The sequence below is a fragment of the Camarhynchus parvulus genome, chromosome 4 (genome assembly GCF_901933205.1).
Source record: "Camarhynchus parvulus chromosome 4, STF_HiC, whole genome shotgun sequence".
Classification (NCBI taxonomy): Eukaryota; Metazoa; Chordata; class Aves; order Passeriformes; family Thraupidae; genus Camarhynchus; species Camarhynchus parvulus.
The window spans coordinates 17,145,421-17,170,235 of record NC_044574.1 but is presented as its reverse complement, the minus strand read 5'-3'; the positions used below and the strand labels follow the sequence as shown (position 1 = coordinate 17,170,235).

The 24,815-nt window shown below is 35.7% G+C and overlaps 1 protein-coding gene across 11 annotated transcripts in view; it reads right to left on the bottom strand.

Moving 5' to 3' along the window:
• The window catches only part of SLIT2 (slit guidance ligand 2), a 257,601-nt gene that overhangs the window by 67,682 nt on the left and 165,104 nt on the right, over positions 1-24,815 (bottom strand). For 7 of the 11 annotated variants that reach the window (XM_030946830.1, XM_030946825.1, XM_030946835.1 and 4 more), the window contains 7 exons: positions 23,159-23,297; positions 6,645-6,716; positions 5,973-6,044; positions 5,383-5,454; positions 3,396-3,539; positions 3,102-3,265; positions 2,313-2,336 (listed from right to left, as the gene is read on the bottom strand). In XM_030946830.1, the coding sequence (XP_030802690.1) occupies positions 2,313-2,336; positions 3,102-3,265; positions 3,396-3,539; positions 5,383-5,454; positions 5,973-6,044; positions 6,645-6,716; positions 23,159-23,297 (687 nt within the window). The remainder of the gene's footprint in view (positions 1-2,312; positions 2,337-3,101; positions 3,266-3,395; positions 3,540-5,382; positions 5,455-5,972; positions 6,045-6,644; positions 6,717-23,158; positions 23,298-24,815) is intronic. The other 4 variants (XM_030946827.1, XM_030946831.1, XM_030946829.1 and 1 more) reach the window with 1 other exon arrangement.

Below are 24,815 nucleotides of genomic sequence, written 5' to 3'. Positions count from 1 at the left end.
ATTAGAAGATGGTGCTAGGGCCATTGTCCTCAGCAGAAAGAAAGAATAATTCATTTTGAGTAGCATTTAAAAATGAAGATAAGATTGGGGTTTATTACAGATTTCATCTAGGATGATGATCACGCCTCCCATGAATTATTCTTCACAATTTTGAATATGTTTTTTAAAAGCTGCTCCCTAAACATATATAGGAGTTACAGAATATTCTGAGTTGGAAAAGACCCACAAGGATCACCAAGCCAAATATACATGCTATGCCACTTAAATCCTTAATAAACCAAACAAATAGAGGAGAAACAGACTCCTCAGTGGAGGGGGGAAAAACCCAACAGTCAACAGATACTATGTTATCTACCACTTGTAAATGTTTTAGTAATCCATATGATGAAACCACTACAGGGTACTTCTATGAGGTAGCAGATAAATGATATTTTTTTCAAATAAATCATTTGATACCTGCAAACCTTTAGTCTTCCAAATTACCATAATGAAATTTTACTAGGACTTCATAGTGTCTATGGAGCAACATCTCCAAATGACATATTTAAAACAAATACTAAAAATATTTAGGTGCTTAAGGAAATGCTAAGATTATGTTATAGTACCCACTTAAGTATAAAGAAGTGGTTTTTAGCACTTTTAAATACCCAATAAACAAGTCTAAAAATAAGTTTTGTTTTTTTCCTCCTGCATCCAGAGTACACCACTGTTAGCAGTTTAAACAATTAAATATTCAGGGACAATGCCTTCAACAACTAAAATACTCTTAGGTAGCATCTCCCTGATAACCTGATAGAAAGAGAAAGCAACAGAGAAGCATGTATATAGCCCATTCTTTAAAATTTAATTATTTTTCTTCTTCCCCCCCACCCCACCCTCCCCCAGGAATAGCATTTTTTAAAGGGTATGTAAATAAGCCTAAACTGCATGAGTGGCTATGTAATAACCAGACTGTGAAGACATTTGCTGGCAGGAAAACACTTCTAACTCACAAGCAAAAGTTGGGCTGGCAAGGTTGAGCAGAAGTCAGTCTGTGGCAGGAATACAGCTGTACTACACACTAAGGAATGGAGTGGTACTACAGGTTTGTGAAATTGAATCCTCCTGTTTTATGCTGCTTTAACATGTTTGTGGATGCTAGTGCTGACAAACTGTGGCCTTATTTTTATTTCATATTTTCTTTACTTCAGATTCAAAACAATGTATTAGTATAAGGGCCTGAAGAACTTCACATGACTGCTGCAAATTTAAGTGTCACATCACACAGCATTTGGAGGAGAGCTAAACATACCAGCTGAAGAGACAACAACTAAGATGACTGCAGAATGATGATATACCTGTAGTACTTGAAAGAAGGAGTGCACTGGTGTCCTAATCAATTACTGTAGATATTTTTCTAGATATTAAACCGTGGCAGAAAATCCCGATTACAAATCACATACTGTAACTCATCAATAGATGCATTATTCCCTTGTTTATTTTGTTATTTATAATGTCTTATGAATAAAATGTGAGTGAATATTTTTTTTTTATTAAGAAAACAGTGCACACACTGACAAGCAAGGTGAAAGAAAGAAAGATCCATATTTCAAAGAGCTAGGGCCAACATTGGTAAATCTTTTGTAAAAATATCATAGACTTATTGTAGCTTAAAGCTGTGTGTAAATTACTATTTCACTCCAACTTGAAAGTAATATTTTCTTTAATGGAAAGCATTTCTGATTCACTGTATGCATGTGACCACACAATGCCTCTAATTAAGAATATCGGCTTTCTTTTCCAAGCATTCCACTGTGATTTCCTAAACAAAAGGAGGGTGAGCAAGCAGCAGATGCAGCCAGCGTAGAGCAGGAAAGCAAGGCAAGAAAATGTTCATTTGTAGAATGTTTAGTCTTTAAAGTTGTGCTAGCTCTTTGATGGCAGCATGGATTCCTGTGTTTAAAAGCAGCTCAGAAGCTACATTTTAAAAACAGTAGCAGCAGAAAGGCAAGGTACAAGGTAAGTAAAAGTGTCAGTTAAAATATGAACTAGCAGGTGCAACCTTCTAAATAATATAAATATAGGTATAATTTTGGTAGGTTGTGTGCAAATCTGTGAGACAGAAAAAGGTAAACGGAGCTGCATGCTAAGCTCTTATATTCAGAAAACAGAATTACTAGTATTCTACAAAGGAAAACTATGTATAGCTATAGGTAATGACTAATGTTAATACACATGCATCAGTTTCCTAAAAGCTATGACAAACTTTGCTTTTGGGGTGAAAGGGAGAGAATATCTGCAGTTAGTCAATCTTACTGCAGAGCCAAACCTACCTGGAATGAAATACTGTTCTTTAGCTAAATAAAGAGAAAAAAAAAAATAGAAGATGCACCTGAATGTCAGCAAGCAAAGAATGAGTTTTATTAGATTAAGTATGGACTGCAGTTAACTACAGATAATTTAGTGAAAAAAATGTGTGTTCACAATGAAAGCTGATAAACAACGAAGTGTGAATAGTCATAAATGTATCCGGAACACAGATTAAAAAACAGTTTTCATCTGGTATTTGCACTTGAGACTGAATAAACTGTAGAATGTGAAATGCACCTGGAACAGCTGGATACCATATGACAAAAGTTAGGATTTAAAGAAATGTAAGTAGGAAATGGAATAAGATTAGAAAAAGAAAACAGTAAATTTCAGTATGAAGTAAGCTCCCTGTATAAAAGGAATATGTTATGTTTCCATATTTAGCTTAGAAATTTTTAGATCTTTCACATATTCCAGACCCCTGTGGAAATTTAAAGAAATGATTTATGGCGGTGATACTTGTAGTGAATAACTTTAGCATTTAATTCTGAAGTTTTATATATTACATTTATGTTGTTAGATTTAATGGTACTCAGAAATAGTGCCAAATATGTTCACTACAGTAATGTTCCGTGATCCAACAGTCTATGACTTCCCAGATTTCCCTCTATTCAGTCAAATAACTAAAAAAAAAAATATGTGATGTTTAATAATTCTGTAGAGAGACAGCTGCTTTCATTAGAACTTCTAAAACCACGATTTTTTTTTTTTTGCCAATAAAGGAAAAATAGCAGCTGAACTAAGAAAATTACCTGAGCAGCGGAATTTCTTGCTTTTGATCTGGCCGATCCTTTTGTTCGCCAGGCGGCGGGGGCTGGTGCACCGGGCACCGCTGGTCTCAATGGGGTTTGTGTGCAGGTAATCCGCCAGCCACTTCAGATGGCAGTCACAGATAAACGGGTTCTGAGCCAAATGCCTTTCATGGAGGAAAAAAACCAATAATATCACACATTATTTCCCTTTGGTCTCAGCAGTACCCAGTGCTTTTACTGCACTGTAGAATTTGAAGTCATACTTGAGAAAACCATAAACAAGAACATACGTACAAGGTCTGAATGGCACGTAGGGGTGAGAAGGTGCCTTTTGCAATGGTCTGAAGCTTGTTGTCATACAGAGAAAGAAGATTCAAGTTGTGCAGATCTTGAAATGCATCAACTCGCAGACAATTGATCTTGTTGGCATTCAATAATCTGTTTAATGGGAGATAATTATAAAATTGAAAGAAATCATTCTGTGTCGCAGTTTTAGTATTTTTCACAGACAATTCTTTGTGCACCTTTGCTACCAGAACAAGAGATGCAGTAACAAATTATAATTGACAGTGACACAAGGAATTTCAGTAAATTGAAGTAGCTTATATAGGTTATACATATTCCTACATATTTGAATCTTAGAGTTGAAATGCTTGCATTTGTTTAGGTAAAATCACATTTCTTGTATGTGCTGGTAGAATGTGTGGTATTTGTGTACTGTGCAAAGAAACAAGCCTAAAAAATGAAGTATGTTCAAGGAAAACTAGTTTCTTGCCAAATAAATAAACAAGCAAAAAAGGAACTGAACACTGTGTTCATTAGCTGGAAGATATGTGCAGTGGCACTTTTAATTATACGTTACTAATCAGCATGCTGCCACATTAACAGAGTTGTAGTAAAAACTGGTGGCATGGAATATATCCAAATCTGTCTTGGATCCTTTCTCCTCTGCATCTTCAAAGGGAACCTTTTCTTCCCTGTACCTCCCACACTTTTAGTGTTAAAACAAACAAGCCAATCTAAATGAAGTCCTTTTGAAGAGAAAAATAAAGCCATTCCATTAGATGCATTTTTATAACCAAATACTTTTTACTTCTTTCCATTTTGAGCCAGAAATGGAATGAAATGGTGGAATTGAAACCTAATGCTCTGATAAAAAGTTTTGCCACACAAGTAGAAATTTACTTAGACCTAAATGTACTATCTGTACAATGTGCATTAAGATAGTCTTTTTTTAATACAGACTTGAGAGTTAGGAAAATTCTTTTACCTTTATTTTTTTACCAGATCTGAAATATATTTTATAATTAAAACATCTTTAAAGGAAAATAGGAAAGCATAGCTGCCTACTACTATACTATTTTTCTGACTAAAGTAAATCAAAATGCAAACCTCTAGGTGGTGCTAGAAGTTGCATTTTCTTTGTATATATTTTACTGTTTTGCCATCTTCAATTAGTTGACATTTTGCCAACCACTTCATGGTGAAGTCTGGACATTAGGAAATTCTAAATATGTGTGAAGATGTTTTAAATTCTTTAAGAAGGCTCTAACTCAACAAGTCAGTTATTCTGGGCCAAGTTCTTTCAAAACCACCACTGATGTTTTATGGTCTATTTAACACATTTCTTTTACACGGTACACCTACTTGCACAGCCTCTTCTGCTAAATATTGACAATCTTTGATGAAATTACCATCATGACATTCTTTATTCCAGTATAAAATCTAAACAGCAACAGTTTAAAAGGTTATATGTGGAAATTTCCAAAGTGTTAAACGACGTAGCAGCTCAAGTTCACAGATTCAAAGAATCGCACAGAGTGTCAGTAAACATTAGAAGTCATCAATGAAACTGTGGTGCAATATTGTTCTTTCATGGGTACAACTAGAAATGCAATTGCATAGCATTTCCACTATATATTTTCTCTTTATAAAACATACAAATATTCCTTCCATGGTTCCCACACAACTATATACATCCTATTTGTCATTTACAGTATCATATCTTTATGAGTTTTATCCTTAGAAATTCCACATGGGAGAATAATTTCATTTTAATCATTTAAGGCTGAAACATTAACTGATATGATCACATTTCTGGATGAGTGGCAAGCTGGCCTACAAGAGTCCTGACTCTTTTGATTTTAGCATAATTTGATTTTACTGTACTTTGATCTTACGTATGGGATTTCCTGCCAGTTCTTCTTCTGGCATAAATATCTCATCATGTTTACCCTTTTGAATGATCCTAAAATAGAATAAATAAGAAAAAAATACTCACAGCAGTTGCAGGGAAAAGAGTCCTTCAAATAGGCCCTTTGGAAGTTCTGTGATTTTATTGCCATAAAGGACTCTGTACCAGGAAATAAAGCAGACAAATTTACTATTATGAAAGGTAGGGAATTTGACTTCAAATATAGAGAAATTCCCATTTTCCTGACAGGAATTGAATAACAACCACTTGATACTTGCAATATCCTTGTGGTCCTGTGAGGCAGCAGGATCACACTTTCCCAAAAGGTGTGCAACCCAAAGATCTCTGCAGAATCAGCACCTCACTGATTACAGGCTTACCAAGGGACCCTGCTAAATGGATTTGCTATGTGCAAGAACAACTAACTGGGGAATAAAATACAGGATTGGTTGTGTTCAACTCTTTGCCATGAACATATTTATTAAAAAACCCACACATTATCAGCGTCCAACTGTAAAAGAATATTTGATTACCACTATCATTCTGAAATTATTATTACAACTTTCAGAATGGGTTGAATTTATAGCAACATTTTGCACTGAGCCAAAAGGCCAGAATAATTTCACTACAAGAATATGAGAAATTTGCTTCTGTTTACAGGTCAAACAGATACCTACAGTGAATTGAGTGAACGTAAGCCCTGGAAAGCATCTGGAGCTGCTTCAGAGATCTGGTTATTGCTCAGGTCACTGCAACAAATAATATTTGATTCAATTAATTCAAGCTATTTTCAAAATAATGAACTTTAAGATAATATGTAATTAGAATTAAGCATGGATGGGAGAGAGAAATTGGAAATATTTACATGAGACACTGCCAAAGAATTTTATTATAGAACTACTGCATTTGCCAGTACACTGAAACAAAATGCATAGTTAAAAATAGTACAAAACTCTTGGAAAAAAAGGACAAAATGCTTACTTTTCCTGATTGCTTAAGTACATTTTTAAAGAATTCTCTGCTTGCTACAACCCCAGAGCTATACAGCCTCAAAAATAATCTTAAAGTATCATCATTCTTTTTTTTTTTTTTAACTAGAATTTTCACTACAGTAACATACTGCTTCTATGCAAAAGCACATTAAACTATTTCAATATTTGGTAAAAACCCAATTATTATTATTATGACAAAGATGATATATGGTCTCAGTCATTAGGCTGCCATATCAGTTTGCCTTCTAGCAGTCAAACTTTCTTAAGTGCTCACACATTAACTGCAGTTCCCCTGTATCATCTTGATTTGTTTATATACATACATATGTAAATAAATGTAAGTTATTTGGTACGTACATTCTTCGGAGCTTTTTATAGGGAGAGAAAGCTCCAGGAGGTATGACCTTGATTGAATTTTGTTCTAACCGTCTGCAAAAGAAGAGCAACAACATAAATATACAACCCTCAAGCTAAACAAGAATCTAAAGCCATAAGAAACTAGAAGGGATAGACTTCAACAAAGAAGACAACTTCTTATTTCTCAATATAATTTTTATTTCTTTCATTACCAGAAGAAACTCAAATCAAAACAAAAAACCAAAAAAACCACACCGTCAAACAGCCAGCCAAACCTTTAAACCTGTATAGAATAATATTGTAAATTAAAATTAAAATCAAATTTTGATTTAATATTTAAAAGAAAACTTATTTTCAGAACATATAAGATTTTTTTAAAATTTAAGTCAGAATTGTCTTCAAAAATTTCAGTCTTGAATTAGTCTTAATTTATTCCCAATGTGTTATTCACATATAACAATTTGCATAGTAATTTTTATTCAGAAATGCCTAAAGATTTCTATGAAATAATTGAAATATGCAAACCATGGGAATGGGGAGAGGAATGTTCCTACAGACCAAATAACATATGTTGTTACCTGCAATAAGGCAACTACCATATTTTTAAAGATACACACAATTTCGAGTATTTTAATTTCAGCTTGTAGCTAATGTTACTGACCATGTTTGTTTTGTATGCATAGTGACTGTAACTGAAAATTCCCATGCCGTAAAGTGTGAATTTACTGATGGAAACAATTTTCCAAGAAGTTTTTGAATTTGTAGTGGTTTGCATATGGCAAATCAATGCAGATATAGACCTGTGGCCCAAGTGCCAACAAGTCAAAACAGAGTCAGTGACGAGGACCCTGAAACCAGAAGCTGCTTCCTCACACACCCCAGCATATCATGGTTATGGCAGTGCAAATTTCTGCCATGTGGACATCAGAAACTATTATACCAAAAAGTACTACAGGAAAAGCCATGATTATTCAAACTGCATAGCATGCTTATGTAATAAGCTATTTTTCTCTTTCATGCACAGGTATCAACGCTGTGATTCATGCACATAAAGACAATACCAAAATCTTCTTATGAAAATTGCTCAAAAATCCTTTAGGTTTACCGCAGTATTCTAACTTACAAGGACCTTGCCTTAGAATTTAAGATAAAAGGGCCTTTTTAAATCTAGATGCAGAAATACTGGCCTATTTTTTTTCCTTTTACTCTTGTCCTATTACCTGTCTTCTGTTTCACTTTCGTTCAGACTGAGACATATGGGTCTCTGTATGTGTGCAGTGTAAATAATAATCTCCTATATTTTGAGTAAGCTTTTCCAAGAAAATATTCTATCAGAAATTGTTTTTTGTAAAGTTTCTCAAGAGATCATGATATAGTTGAACTGAAGCTTTTTTTTCCTGCCTTCATGAAGTTACTTTCAGATAGAGATATTTATATATTTAATACTTAAAATCTCTGTACTCTGATAATGCTTTAACTTAACAGAATTTGTTGTTGAATGGTTTATGATGAAGTCAAGGACAAAACCCAAAAGCTCCATGAAAATCTAGATGAAGAAAATCTCACTTCATCACAACTGTTTTGGTCCTTTTTAAGAAAATGTTGTCACCTTGCTGTAGATTTCAGGTGTATTTTAAGCACTGAAGGGAATCTCATGGAACAAGACAGACAACTTTTTCCACAAGCACCATGCTCATTCATACTTTTTGCCTTGAATGAGCCTTTTGGACCCATGAAACACATTTTGCATCAGACTGGGAGTGCTGACCAGGATACAAAGGAGCAAGGTCACTTCTCTCCTATACACCTGGCTAGATGCAGAAGGCTAACACCTGAATAAGCAAAAACTTGCTGAACTTAAGGCCAACACCAAGTTAGGCCACACCCAAGTATTTTCTGTCCTTACATTAAAATTTTAGCTCAGTTTTCACCACAAATAGAGATTAGGCGTGGTTATCAGCTAAGATAGTTTTTTCATTCAGGTGGCTAAATCGGGGAGAGGTAAACCCTCCAGATAACAAAACTTCCTCATTTTAGTAACTGGAAGGAGTTGAGAAACCAAATTAACCTGGCCATGAAGAGCATGGTTGCCATCCATCCACTCTTGTTACACACTCTGTTTGGCAGCAACCACCTGCCTAACCACCAGGGACAGCCTAACCTGACACTGATCAGATGTGGAGCTCTGAAAAAAGCCAAAGATGTATCTGGCACAGGGAAACACATAAGGCAATGCAGAGGACTGGAAAGGAGAGATGGGGAAAAGGACAGGGAAGGATTAGGCCATAATACAAAAGAGGTCCTGGATTGCCAGGGAGGGAAAAATGCTTCTGGGTATATGGGAAAGAGATATTGCAGTAGCAATGCTCCCACATGAGGCTATCACAAGCCTCCTTTATAAAAGCTGTTTATTAGTCCAAAATGTAGAGATTCGTAACCTAGTGCTGGAGGGGCTCCAGTCTACATTCACATCTCTTTAAACATATAATGATCTTAACTAGGTAGGATAAGGCGTGCAGCTTGAGGTCTAGCATTAAATAAATTAGGACACAAGGTATTTTCCAGTTTATTCTCTTACTTTAAAATACACATTAATTCTATAAACTGAAGTACTTTACAGGATCCATGTAGGTCATGAGAAGGTGAAATAGAAGATTTCATGAGAAGGTGAAATAGAAGATTTCATTTACTGCTGTCCAATTTGGCTACAAATTACATGGCCAAAAACTGAAGAAGTCTTGCTACAGCATATTTCTGAGAGCTATCTTCCCAGCAGTTCTAGCCCCAATTCACTGGTGGATATGAAAATGAACTTTATATCAACTTTACATAACATTTCCTTTTAGTGAGATATTTACATTGTAGCAGACAGAATGCACAGTGCTGGGATATATATTTACAAGTTCTTCTGGATAAAGGATTTGTTTTAGTAGGATCATCTAAGTATGTATTTTCTTAACTTAAGCCAAAGTGTAGGCACTGAAACAAATCACATTTTAGAAAATGAGATTAACATAAGACAGGAAGAATAAGATTATATAAATAAAGAATAAAAATCTTTTATATTCCACTTTGTCTGTAAAGAAAGTAAATCAAATCCACATTTTCAAGCTTTGTTATCCTCTAATTTTCTGCTTTATCTTTAAATAATCAGTTGAATTTCAGAGTGTAAATTTGTATCCACTATTACAGAGAAAATCTAATTAGATATATTCCTGAGCCACAAAGTACAGATAGACTAATATCTAAAGAAAATTTGCATTCTACTGATAAAACCCATAGTAATTAAAAACTTCTTTATATTAATGCCCTATATTAAATGAAATATTTTTAATTCTGGAATAGGATGAGTTGTAGTTATCTATTACTGAAAAAGTCAGCCATGAAGTGCTTGCAAATGACTTGGCCAGAGTGGAATTATATCACCAAAGAACTAAACAAAAACTTGAGTCAGTATTTTTCCATGAAATTTGTATTAAATTTTGTTCACAACAACTGCTTTCAAACTCATTCCAGAAGTCATTTTTTTCTTATGAATGAACATCTTTGTATCATAAACAGTGCCTTGGTGGTTTCTTTTTCAAAAGTCACAGTCAATTTTAGTAGCATATTTAATAAGATAAGATAATGGAGGAAGATGGTTAAGTACACTCTTCATCAAAGCTTGCATTGCCCCATGTAAAAAGAAGTACCCTGCCCACCATCACATAAATGTTAATTAATGCTTTTAATATGAAGTCTCCATCTCCTTTTAGTGTTTCACTTCAAAGAAGTCCTGCATTGATACATAAGTGTTTTACTGTCTTTTAATGCTGCCAAACTAGTTGAAACCTTTTTTGAAGACCATTCCCTAATCACTCCTATCTAGGAAATGTACTGTGAACATTTCTCTTTGGAAATGTTTCCCCTCTGCTTATCACTGCAGACACTGTAATGTACAACCACTTACTATTCTGAGAAACAAAGGTGCTTCTGCAGTTGTGACTTCCAACCTAATCAAATCAAATCAAAGTAGGTCCCCAGCCAGTAGACAGATTCTTCCCACACGGTCCCCAGAGAGCCCTGTGACATGTAAATCACTTGACACTTTCCAGGAGGATGCTGTTCTGTGCTATGAGCCTGCAGCACACCATTACTGATTACTGCTTCCGCACTTCCAGAGACAGACAACGTGCTTATTTATACTGACACTTCTAAACTAGCCTCTTTCGCCACTATAAAAAGCCATTTCTGTGAACAACTGCTGCACCAGGGAAGAGGGCAGACTGAGAATGGAGAACACCCTGTTCTCTACAGAATCGTTTTTACTTTAAATCATCCAGATGGGGTATAAGATACTAAGCCCTCTCAGTAGAGAATGGTAAAAAAGTATACACAGAGATGTGCTGCACCTAAATGCATGTAAAGGGATCAGAGATGTATAAAAAGCATTGCATAATACTAAAATAAAATTTTAAAAAAATCTTGCTTAAGAAAACATGAATTTGAATATGGAGGAGCAAATTAGACATATATTTTATAATTAAACACTCAGAACATAACGTCTTAAGTAAATTTGGATGACAGAATAGTGGCTTTAGCAGTTAATTAATCTATACTTTTAATTCCAATATCTCCTAATTTACGAGAAGTCTTTCAAGAAAGTTGTCAAGAAATCCCAAAAGAATTTTACTACAGAGAGAAAGTGTAAGCTGTGAAATGAGTCTGATGTATTGCACAGATGCTGATTATACATGGTAATAAAATTGACAGCTCTTCTTTGCATTTTCCCCATCTGCTTTTAAAGTAAATGGCAAAAACAGCTGTCAAAAAACCAAAAAATAGATTTCAGTGATGGGATTGAGTACAGCTCCTGAATCTGAAGAACTGCAATACACAGCCAACACATCTCTCATCACATGCAACATCTGCCAGATTTTGAGTTTTGTTTGTTTTTAAAATAAGGAAACAGTAATGATTTCCCTTGCTAGAGGAATCCTTGAGGCTATTAAACAAAGTACCTTTTTTTCTCTCCATAACTGCACCTCTAGAGTGCTTAAATCCACTAAATGTCACTTCTAGCCTTAGTAGCAGAAGAACTCTGTTGAAATCTGTGATATCATCCACATCTAAGAAAACAAAAGATGTATTTTGAATGACTACATTACTTCTTTTTCTTACTTTCAGGCTCTAAGTCTATTAATAAATCTGTTTGACAGTTTCCTAAATATTTGTATATAAAGAATCACTGTCAATGTTGCCCTAAAGCTTGCCAAACTGTTAACATCCAGTCTAATTGTTCTATCAAATATTTCCTCAGGGGATTGATTTTAAATGACAGATAACTCCTTAGTCTGCATTGCATTGAGAAAGTAACACCAATTGCAATTCTAAAGCTATTAAACAATTCATCTCATTTACTCAAAAGGAAGTCACAAACCTGCATTTCATTACAGAAGGGGCCATCTCATGCTCTGAACTCTAGAGCATCACTAATGATGATGGGCTTGATATTCCTCCACTGTTACAGGTTCAGGTTGTAGCAAAATACACCACTTGTTAAATAATTATTTGCTCAGTACTTTGGCTTCTGTCAGTGTGGCTCCAGTGCAATTAGCCTGAGTTACCCAGAGCCAAGTTAGTCTCTCTAATTAGACCATTTTTGATGAGAGTTCTTATCTTATACTACCAAGCCTAGTCAAGCTGTTCAGACAGGTGTTTTAAATTCACAAAAAAATAGATACAATCCTGCTACACTCTTGGCTTATCATAAGCAGGGACCTGTCTACCTGTTCTAAAAGAGCAGAAACAGAACCTTGAAAATCCCCCATTGTGTGAGACCAGCAGGGTGACAGGAGTCCTCACTACCTGCTAAATGATACGTGGTCTTACACTACAAATTTCCCACAAAACTTAAAAAAGGTTTTCACTGAGATTATGTGGTTGCTTAATTACTATGTATTTAAAAATGTAACCGATAAAGAAACATTTGAATGACGACAAAACACAAAATACTGGAAAGTCAGTATCCATAGTTTCTTTTCAAATTACTTCGCTCACATAATTGCTGAGGAAAAGTAATCAGAAGTGAAGAGCCATATGTGAAAATAAAAGCTAAGGTTAACAACACCTTTGGAGTGTGGCACAGCTGTCAGAGATCTATGGGGGTTTCTCTGGAAAAGTGACATGGGCCTTCTCCAGCTTCCCTTCATGCTGTATAAAATATTAATTTATTCCATGCTTGAGTTATTTCTTTCCCTTGGCAGCATCAGAGAGGTCTGTCAAGGTGCCTCTTTTACTTAACACCCACGAAAAAATTACACAAAACCCCGAGAGGTGGAATGGTGCTCAGCCTGGCCAGTACCTACTGCTAGGTCCTGGAGAACAGCACTGCTTTCATACATTTTTTGTCTGGTGCTTTGTTCTGTGTCTCTATGTTCTCTTGACTCCTGAAATTATCCTGTTGTCTGAATTTAATTAGTTTTCAAGATAGGACACAAGGGTATGAAGAAAGCCAAAGATGCGAACAATGGCAGCAGAGCACACAGGAATAAGGAACAGATTAGATGTTATACATACAAAACCATCTGACAACTCAAATGAAAAAGCTGGTTTTTTTGTTTCCCAATAAGCATAAAGCCACATGATTTACAGTAATTTTCAGATTAGGAAGATATTTGAGTAAGAGCATGACAAATCATTTCTCTTGTGTGTGTTAAGCAGACAGGATTAGCTATCAAATAGCAAAATCATCTATTTTTGAAGCAGTAAAATGGAATATGGTTTAGGTTTTGCCCAAGAAATATTAAGGTGGGATACCAAAAAAAAGTTACAGGTAATTTGGTGAAATCTGCATTGGTAAATTAAATATATTAAGGTGAAGAAATTAATACCTCAACAGATTTCTTTAGCACATTTTAATTTGTTTCACATTTATTCAATACACTGCATTGTGGATTATTCATTTTTCATTATTTACATGTAATTATTCTGTGTTTATATATGCATACATCATATAAAAGATGTTTAAATTTTAGCAAATTTCTAAATTTTTGATTAAGCACACAAACCAATTGTTTTCTATTGCACTGGGCATAAACACTGCTTTAACTAAGAAATAATGACCCTCCCAAGACCACAGAAAGAGAACTGTAAAGCACAGCAAGAGAACTGTATCATTGACACACACATGAAGAGCCTAGACAGAGGTCAGAGAGTAACAAATGATAAAAACTTTCTAGTAAAATTATAATATAGTATTATGCTTATTTTAATGCAAAGATTTTCAATATTTATGGCCTTATTTGAAATATTTAGCCAACTAAGCAGGGTAAGGGACTTTTTAAATACAGTCATAGTGCATATTGATACTAAAATTTTATTTTCATGTCAGCTATTTTGCAGCAGATTTCATTAAGAACATTTTTGATCCTCCTCCATATGTAAAGCCTCCTCTTAGGAATTCTCATGAATGAGCATGTAAGCAATACATTATAACTAACAATATTGCATCTGAAGATTATGTACTATTATTATTTGATAAAAGCTTTTGGACATAAAAATGCATTAAATTTTAGTCAAAACAGAAGGATAAAGCTCTAGATTTCACTGAAAATTCACTATGCCTCTACAGTCCACTGGTGTAAATCTGATTATCTGGTCCAATGCATTAGCCAGGACTGATCTTGAAAACATTGGTCATAGAAACTTTTGGCTAGGGAAGATAATAAGAAAAGGTTTGAGGAAAAGGACACATGAAGTTGAAGAGAAACATATATAAGAAAAATTAATTTTAATATCAGGACAACTATATACAGTTGCACAAAAGTTTGGAGTGTTAGAATAAGAGCTGAGAAAGTATTAGCCAGACCACATGAATTTATTAAGGGGCATTTAGTTACTTATGTGTCTTTCAACACACTTTATTTTAATCCAGCACTTTCTGAAAATTCAAAACCTGACAGTTTTCTGGCTTCCTACTGACCAAAGTATGCATCACAATTCATAAGCAAATGAATGCTATAGCAATTACTTTAACTTTTCATCCATAAGTAGATATCATCTTTTCACTTGACGCATGCAGGTGAAGAGCTATGTGTGAAAATAAAATCTAAGATAAACAATATCCTTGGTGTGTGGCACAGCTGTCAGCATTTGTTATGAGAGCAATTAAGAAAAGATCTTGATAAAACAGAAAAGGTGAAGAAAGAGCCATAAGAATAATTATCATCAGAAGGTTAATATATATTTTCTCAAAAACAGAAGACACAGTTATAGAGAACTCTTGCAAACTACTAAAAAGCAATATATTGTAAAGACCAGTGACTATATTAACATATGCATATATACAAACAACTTGGAGAAACCTTTCCTTGCTGGATGTGCTAGATTCTGGAGAATGGCACTGCTTTCATATATGCAGGATTCTGGCTGATGGCTTAACTGTTTAAGAGGTAAACCACATGTATGAACTGAAATTCCAAGTCCTAAGAAGATGGATGTTTTGATTTAAAAACACAAACCTAACTCAGAAAACCAATAATCAATTTAATGCCTTGTAACTTCTTGAATCCTCTCCTCAGCATTCCTCATTTCTTTCCAAGCTGCAATGATGCAGGGTTTGCTCTCATTTCTGTCCTGCTGCATAGACAGAGAAATCATGCTTTGCGCTCTTAAAAATAGAGAAAGCTGCCTTATCACCGATATTTCAGAGCTTTCCTGCCATGAGTTTCTTTAAAATGTCTTCAATAAAGACATTTTAAAGAAATGTGCCTAAACCATCTCCAGGTGACTTTTCTCTGTAAAGGGTCATTCTTACATCTTTGCATCTTGATACAAGAGTTTCTCTGTTCAATTGCTACTTATCTAAGGCTGTACCTTGGACTTTTACCTAAGGATTAATATTAAAAGACAAAAGAAATGGTGAAACTGTACACATGCCAAGAGTCACTGGGAAGGATACAGACACCGAGGTCCCAGTACTCAAATGAAACTCCTCATGTATGCAAAGCACTTCCCCAGTGTCTGCAGTGTGATCAGATCACTTTATCTTGGTTAAGTCCATCTGTCAAAATCAGTTCCGCCAGATTTAATTTCCTTTCCCCTCTTTTCCTCTTCTTTTTCTTCTTTCTCTCCTTTCACTTCCTTTTTTCTCCCTTCTCCTTTAATATAGTCTGAGTGTTACTGTGAGAAGCAATCTCAGGAACTTTTAATCCTGCCTAATTTCAAACACAGCTCACAAAGATGTAGTTGAGTGCTTGGCATAACCCACAATCATTAACCAACACTTATGAAAACAAAGTATATAAGGAAGTATATAAGAAAGAATGAGATTGGAAGATGAAAGCATTAAGAAAAATAGCCAGAAATCAGGATGGTAAGATAAGACAAGACTGAGGAAAAAAATTAGGAAACTCATGGAAAATGCAAATAAAGTTGTTATGAAACAACTGTACAGTTTCTACTTTTGGTATCCAAACATTATAAAGCTCCAGTCACATGAAACAAAACCTTTATCCTGAAGGCCATAGTAATAAAAAGTCAGGGGCCTTTCAGTACATTGAATTGTAAAGGTGAACTGTTAAAATCCCTGACTTCTACATGATTGTTTTTGGTTTTGTTTTTTTTTCATTTCACATATTATGTGGTTTAGGGTCTTTTCTGCCTGTTACAAAGACTAGAATTATCTATAAAACTGTTCCTTATTTAACAGTGCCATCCTCCTGTCATCCCTCCCTCCAACAAAACTCCCTCCTCCACAGTGACTGCTATCCTTCTGAAAAAGAAAAAGAATTTAATTAAGCTCTTCCTTTGGCTAATGATTTTTTTTAATATAAAAAAGTGAAGGAACAATCAATTTATTTCTGTGCTCTTTTTTCTTAAATAGTCATCATTTGTACAAATTTATGGTCATCAGTAGAGGTACTCCTTCCCCTGCTTCCCCCTCTGCCATCCCTTAGTAACACTTATTGCAGTTCTATTTATTTGCACTTACCCATAATATTACAGTAAGAAAAGAAGTTTTAGAAGCACTTTGACAGGTTCAAGCCATGGAAGAGAAAAGAAAATCAGAAGAATGTAAGAGCAGCATTTTCATGAAGGTAGGTCTAGCTCATTAATGGCTTTTTGGCCTCTTTTGAAATAAGAGCCTGTCACAGCACTCTGGAATAAGGTACAGTGCAATTAATAGAATTGCTGCTGGGTTGCTATTTTTGTAGGGTTTCTCACAGTCTGTTTGAGCATGTGGCAAAAAAAAAGAGTCTCTGTTCAAGGGGAACCAGAATTATTTCTGCTGATCATTCTCAAAGAATTTTCAGAAGGTGAATCCTTCTGAAATTAAACCAAGCCAAAAGAGATTAACAGTGATGAAAAACTAAAATGTGGAAGGAATGCCAGCATAGAGGCTGATAAATTCTATTGCCATTAGAAAGGCTATAATTTCTAGCACCAATTAAAGTAATAGTTTTGAACCCTAATGACATTTAATGCCTTTAATACATGAACTGCATGATAAAGGAGGAAAGCACTAGGTGTGTGAGGCCACTTAAGTTGGTTAAGTGTAAAAGATTGAACGTGCCAATGAAAGGGCATCTCCTAAAAATTTCTGTAAAAGGAGAGAGGTTCTAACAAAAAATTGAAATCAACTCAAATTATGATGTTTGAGATTAATTAATGAATAATGTATCATGCTTTGCTCAAGTTGATGAAAAAAAGGCTGACCTAAGACATACTGAATAACAAAGGTTGGAAGAGTTTTCATATTATTTATGGGCACTATATTTTGCCTCACAATGTCACATAACAGACATTAAAACAACAGGTCTATGGGAAATTTCTTTAAGTTCCCAAAATGCCTCCTGCAGGTTACCCATGGTATGAAATCTATTCATTTGAACCAGAGGCAAAGGTATATCTTTTAATTTTTGTGCTTTCTGTAGAATTCATAGAAATGGATAGGTGCTCTAAAACTGGAGGAGTTTTGGTGCTTTTTTTTTTTTAATACACATGGAATATGAACTATTTCTTTCTCAAATATGATCACATTGATTGGATAAATCATGAAAAGAAAAGTTTAGGTATTCTTATTTGGCTGTGCGTGAGTTTATTTAGATAATAAAGTGGGGATTAATTTTGGAGGAAGGGTGTAACTGGTACAGATACAATTGTAGGAAGTCAATACAGACTAAGAATTACATTTACTGAGATGCTGAATACTTAATTTTGCTCCAAGCTTTATCAAACAGAAGGGAAAAATAGAGGACACCACAGGTTTTATTCTCCTTCCATTTTCACTGGCAGCTACTTGGAGATGAGCAGTCCTGTTTCTGAAGGCATCTTCCCGAGAGGCACTTGGCAGACAACGCACTGCCTGCCGACTGCCTCCGTGCCGCGGGAATTGCTGCTTGCAGCTGACTTCTGTACCAAATGAGATGTCAGACAGACAGTATGACAAAATCAGCTCAGCAACACCCTGACAGTCACCAGCAAATCCAACTACACTGCAATGAAACAGCATTTTGGCAACTGGCTCTGCCTCCTCCTGCTCCCACTGTCACAAAACGCCTGCTCATTCCCCAACCACTTTGGCTTCCAGTGCTGACTATTCTCAGTTTAGGTTTAGGCTATCACACCAAACTCAGAGACAGACAGGCTCCAGTGCAGCGCAAGCACAGGCTCTCCTTGCCAGCTCTGCTGCAGAGGCAGTAGCCATCAGCCTAAGAAGACAGTTCCTAATGTCTTAAAACAGCTTTCCACGACAGAAGAGCTATCAAGGCAATGTAAAGCACATCAGTATTAGACTAAACAGACAGCCTTTTCTTATACTTTTCCATAGAGAGCTAACTCAGAGCTTCAACATACAAAATTTTACTCAATGGAAACTGCTGATGTATAATACTTAAGGAATTCAATATTCCATTTAAAGGGTTCTTTTTTTTTTAACACACTATTTAGATACAAGTTAATTTATCAAACCCCTAGGGGGATAAAAAAAGTATACAATTGTCAGCATGGAATATACACTTAAAACCTGCAACTTCCTTATATTTATCAAAAGGGTAGAGAATAAGAACATTATTAGTACTGCCTGGTTTTATAAAACATTGTTCCAAACAAACTGACAATGTAATGAATTCAAAGTATTCTTGTGCAGAAACAGATCAGACATTTTTTTCAAACAAAGCTAAGAAATCAGTGTTTCCTAGGGTACTCAGGTGTTGACTGAAGTCAAGGTTTCCACAGAGAGAAAGAACAGCAGAAATGGACAGAGAACTTGGCAAAATGTCACAAAACCATGAGCTTGTGTTGAAGACAAACTTCAGAAGAACCTCAAGAAGAAAAAAAAGGAATTATAGATCTTTTAAAAGTAAATATGGATTATATTCTTATTAAAAATAATCTGCTCTCCATGTGAGAACAAGAGGCAGAAATGGGTAGAAAAACAAAATCTCACAAAAATAAGTTTTCATATTTTAAACACCTTTATAAAGGAGGATTGACAATAAAGTTTAATGTCAGCTTCACAGGAAAACGTTATTTATATGAGGTACAGTAAAGAAAAGACCAAAGGATGGAAAGATGTAAGCACCAGAGGTGTTTGTGTACCATGAAGCTGGCTGAAGCACAATATGACAGCTCATAAATAGGGGACAGAGGGCAGAGAAACATAGTCAGAGTAAGGGAATTTGAAAGTATTGTGGATTTTTCTAATGTCTCTATCAATAAAGCAGGAAATGTTCAGATGAAAATGCAGAAAAAAGATTGGCAAAAAAGGAAAAGTACTGAAAAGATTGGACAATGTTTGGTGCAGGCAAATTAGAAGTATAAAGCTAATTTTCTTGCAGTGTGCACATGCACAGGAATCTGGTAGCGTTATCAAGATGAGTGAATAAATAATAATTTGGCTGTTAAAGCCCGTACATCCTTCAGAAAACAACAGGGAGCCAGCACATTTCTCTCACTGAGAACTGGGGAGCTCCTGCCAAAGCGTGTGCTCAAAGCAGTGACTGAGGCAGCGAAGGCACCTGTGTGGGAACTGGGAGCAATGGGAAGCACAGAGCTCACTGCACCCTCTGCCTCTGCTCAGCAGCTCCCAGGATTCCGCCTGCTGCTGTGACAGCTCGGGCTCATCTCTTCAAGTGTTTACTGTCAGCTACCATCTTGGCATACTGACAACATTATCGCCTAGGAAATGAGTAAAAAACCAGATTATTTTGTGGGATACAATCATTATTTTCAATCCAATCTCAAGGGGTTGCTATAAGCAACAGTTGCAGAGGACTCCTTTAAAAAACGAAGGTTTAAAACATTATTGTATGATAACAATACTGGAACATCACAATCTTCCTGCAAGTTAAATTTAGTTAAAAGCAGAAAGGACTGAAGTCTTTCACAGAGCAGCTTTAAAATGAAAACGTGACATACAACCTGATTCAATGTTAGAAATGTCTGTGGATGTGATAATAGGATTATATGTACCAACTTCTTGTTCCTGACAAAATCATAACAGCTAAAAAAAAGAAGGCCTAGGACTCTACAGGGCTAGTTCAAGTTAATACATGATGCAACATGTACAGACAATTAAATGACACAAAGGATTATTAGGCTGCAAAAAGAAAATGAAAGAAAACTAAAATTCTGTATTTAAAAACCTGATGTTTCACTGTAATTTGGAATATTGTATTCAACTCTGATCATTGAAGATAAAAAAAAGTTACAAAACAATTCCAAGAAATAAGAGGAGACTAATTAAGACATGGAAGGTTTTGGCATCTAAAAAGATTGAATGAAGTTGGAACTTTAGTTCAGATAAGAGACAAATGAAGATGGCATGGAAAACAGAAGGTGACAGGGCAAATTATGTATGTGGCTGCATTTTCCTTCCCTCTACAAAGACAAAGAAACATTATGAAACTTTTAAAAACTGTATTTTAAACTGGAAGAGTTTGAGCACAACTTCCTCCACCAAATTTATTCTCTTAACATGAAGATGTAAACATAGTAGGATTTAAAGCAGATTGGATACTTAAAACACTTTTTTCTCTGAAAGTTTTGCAAATTTTCAAGTTTCGGAGCAACCAAAACACATATTGGGAGCAAAGAAAATATTTGTCCTACTGGTATTTTATTTTTGAAGTTTTAAATTTCTGTTTCCAAAATATTCTTTAGGGACAACTGATGGGGGCCATTGGCCAGGGTGAAATGCTGGTTTGATGCAGACTCAGACTTCCCTCACCTCTTTATTGGTAAAACCACTCATTTTCTAACCTCTTCTCCCTCTCTTTGTTTTTTATGCTATGAAGTTAAATACACCTCCCATCCATGAGAATCATAAGACAACCATCACTAATTGTCTTCTTCCCACTAAAGCGATAAGTATAGCATAGAGCTTTCTGCATATAACCAGCAAAATATATTTGTCAAAACTTTAACTCCTCTTCAGCATACTGACAGGAAGCAGAAACAATCCCATGGTTCTCAGCAAATGCATGATCCTTTAATTCTTCCACTCAGTTTATCCCTCAATTTCAGAGCATTTCCTTCCTTCCTTCCTTCCTTCCTTCCTTCCTTCCTTCCTTCCTTTCCTTCCTTCCTGCAATATTTTTCCTCTATGCACATAGATGCACTTATGCAAGTAAAAACATTGTATACAGCTCATTAAATTAAAAACAAAAACAAAAAAAACCCAAAAACAAAAAACCCAAAAACCAGTTCTGTGTAGTGTTCCTGGCCACTGTGAATAGATTTTATGAAAGAGTAATTCTATTTGCAAGCAGAGGGGTTTTTCTGAGAGTGGTGAAAGGTAGAAGTGTTTATATTATACAGCTGAATGACTGTATTGGATCATGTAGGGTCAGCCAGGTCAGTATTAACAACAGTAATAATGAACTGACAGATGTGGCTATTATTCACAGCCTAAGAAGAAACCAAAGTAGTTCCAACCCTGTAATGTTCAAAACCACAGGTCAGGTATCAACAAGCCAATTAAAATTTCATTGCGGAGCCCTTGTTTTAAACATTCATCTTGTATCATCAAAATTCTCAAAAGCTTTTTTATTCTGAATATTTTCTCCAACTCATTTACCTCTAGTCAGACCTCACTTACCAGGTTGTCATCACAGCTACTTTCCCACTATTTCCCTGAAGGGAGCTCCCAGCTTCTCTTCCAAAACCCTGCCCCTGCCAATCCCAGAAAAGGTGTTCATGTTGCTGTGCCCTGTCCAGATGTCAGAAAGCTCACCTTTTGCTTTTGCTGCTCACCTGCACAGTAGCAGTAACTGTAGCAGTAATGTAGCAGTAACTTACCAGCTGTGCCCCCACCACCTCTCAGCCACGTTGCTTTTGGAGACTATGGTCCCCTCAGCACCTTTGCTATGACTCTGCTCTGCAGTCAGGACATGGCAGTACTTTTGGTATAGGACATGCCACGGGACACTACCAGCGTTCATGCTCTTCCTTACAAAGGCATGAGGTCTTAACACAATGACTACATATTACTCTTGCCTTCTCAGATTACTCTCTGAGGATACTGCTTTAAGCAGAAAACTTATTATTGGTGGTGTGGATTGCTGATCTTCCATGCAAAGATATTCCTCTCTAGTAGGAAGTCTGATGAATAAAGTGACTGAAGGTGAGTGGCACAGTTTAACCCCAGCTGGTGACTAAGCCTCACAAAGCTGCCCACTCAGCCCAGCCACAAAAGGACAGGGGAGAGAATCATTAGGTTAAAACTGCAAAAACTCATGGGCTAAGACAAAGGTAGTTCAACAGGTAAAGCAAAAGCTGCATGTGAAAAAAGCAAAGCACAGGATTCATTTGCCACTTCCCAAGGGCAGACAGGTGTTCAGCCATCTCCAGGACAGCAGGGCTCTGTCTCATGTAACAGTGACTTGGGAAGACAAATGCCATCACTCTGAACCTCTCACCATTCTTGTTCTTCGCCCAGCTTATATGCTGAGCATGATGCCACATGGCATAGGATATCTCTTGGGTCATCTGGGGTCAGCTGGGTCCCCTCCCAACTCATCATGCTTTCCAGCCTCCTCTGGTGGAGTTGGGTGAGGAGCAGAAAGGCCTTGGTTCTGTGTAAGCACTGCTCAGCAGCACCAAAAGTATCTGTTTTATCAACACTATTTTCAAATGCTAAACATGGCTTTGTACCAGCTACTATGAAGAAAACTGATCCTATCTCAGCCAAAACCAGCACAGAAAGAGACCCTGAAGGCAACAGGCATTAGAGACTGCAGTGAAAAGCCATTCACTTCTGGAAGAGCAAGGATTCCCAAACTCTTTTTAAACCAATGCAGAATGCAGTTTACTCATGAAATATGAGTAGCACAAACAAAAATAACTCATAAGATAGCATAAAGCTCTTAAGTGCTTTCATACAACTGCATATTCATTTTTATATCTGAGGTTGAAGATATATATCAAAATTCCTCCCCTATATAATGCATTAATGTATACAAATAACAAAAACTAATACATAGGAAAAAATGTTTTATGTAAGTTAATAGAAAATAAGTCAGATTACACACATTTCAGTGATGGTTTCTGGAAGGTTTGTTGGGATCTCAGTAAGGCCTTTCCCACGACAGTCCACGATGTTGTTGCTACAGGTGCATGCAGTAGGGCAGTGCAAGACACTGCAGGATGGAGCCATAAAGGACTGGTGACCTGCAAAGGAAAGCACATTTTACACTTACTTGAAAAATTTAAGGCAGAATTTCTAAAATAAACATTGTAGCCTATCAGTACTTTCAAACTGCATTTATTTGAACACACATTTAATACTAATATGTTGATACAACCCAGAGAGGTGAAAGACAAATGCTCAGCTATTGTGACAGCACTACATAATTTTTCAACTTTTTTAGTAACAGCCATTCACAATCATCTTGTTTAAGAAGACTGTGATCCATTTTTCCGATATATTTTATTTGCTGTATGCTATTGAAAACCAATTACTGATTTATTTAGTTTTCAGAATGCTGTATAGTATTAAAAAAATGCATGTCAAGAGAAAAGAACAAACTTTGCTTTGAGCACTGAAGGTGACCTGCCAGTTTTGTTCTGTTCTGCAAATATTTATTTGAATATGGTCCTTCAGTTATGTATTGCTTATAGAAAATTTTGGAGTTTTCATTCATTTAATGACATTTTCATTCACTCACACAAAAATACACAAAAAATTTGACTTCATATCTCTCAGTCTGTTTTAGTTCAGCAGACTTCCTCCCACAATCTGCCATTCTTGCCAACTCAGGCGGCTAGTATACTGATTTCTTAGAGTTGTATGTTACAGTCAAAATTTTTAATTGCATTTAAGCTCAGTCATTTCCTATTTAGGTCTGCTTTAGAAATTAAAAACCTTATTATATTTCCCTGCAAATAGATAGACTGCACATTTTATAATACATTAATGCACTCATTCTTCTATCAATTAAATGATACAGAACAGTTGTTTCATTATGATACAGAAAGACACAAAGGGATGAGAAAGACACAACACCCTTTTCTTTCTTTTTTCATTAGGTTATATAAAGCTAGAGACTGTTTTAATATTCTCAAGGGAACAAAGAAACAACTTCTTGACTATGAAACCACAATTTAACTTAAGATCTATCTCACAATATTTAATGTCATACATGAATATAAGAAGGGTACACTGATAATGTAACTTGCAGGCAGTGCTGTTCCCACTTGAAACTTCATATAACAACTGTCCAAGTACTAAATTGCTGAAAAGATATTGAGGCCAGGTTGGATAGGTCTTTGAGCAATCTAGTCTGGTGGAAGGTGTCCCTGACCATGGCAGGGGAATTGGAAGATGATCTTTAAGATCTCTTCCAAGCCAAGCATTCTATGATACTCTGAGACAGAATTTTACAATATAATAATTTGACTTCAGATTTATGTTGGTGTTACAAAAGTAAAAACAATTATCAAATCTAATAACACACACTATTCTTTTTATACTACCAGGAAGGAAATGTTTAACCTACCTCTATTGAACAAAAACACAGCGATTCAGAGAGAAAACATGGTTATTCCCCTTGCTAATAATTAGCATTATAATGATCAAGTCATAAAACTGTTCTTGACATCCAGGCTCTGCAGCCATAACATTAACATGTAAGATATATCATGAAATTATCTTGTTAGGAACCTTTTTAAATGCACATAAAGGCAGAA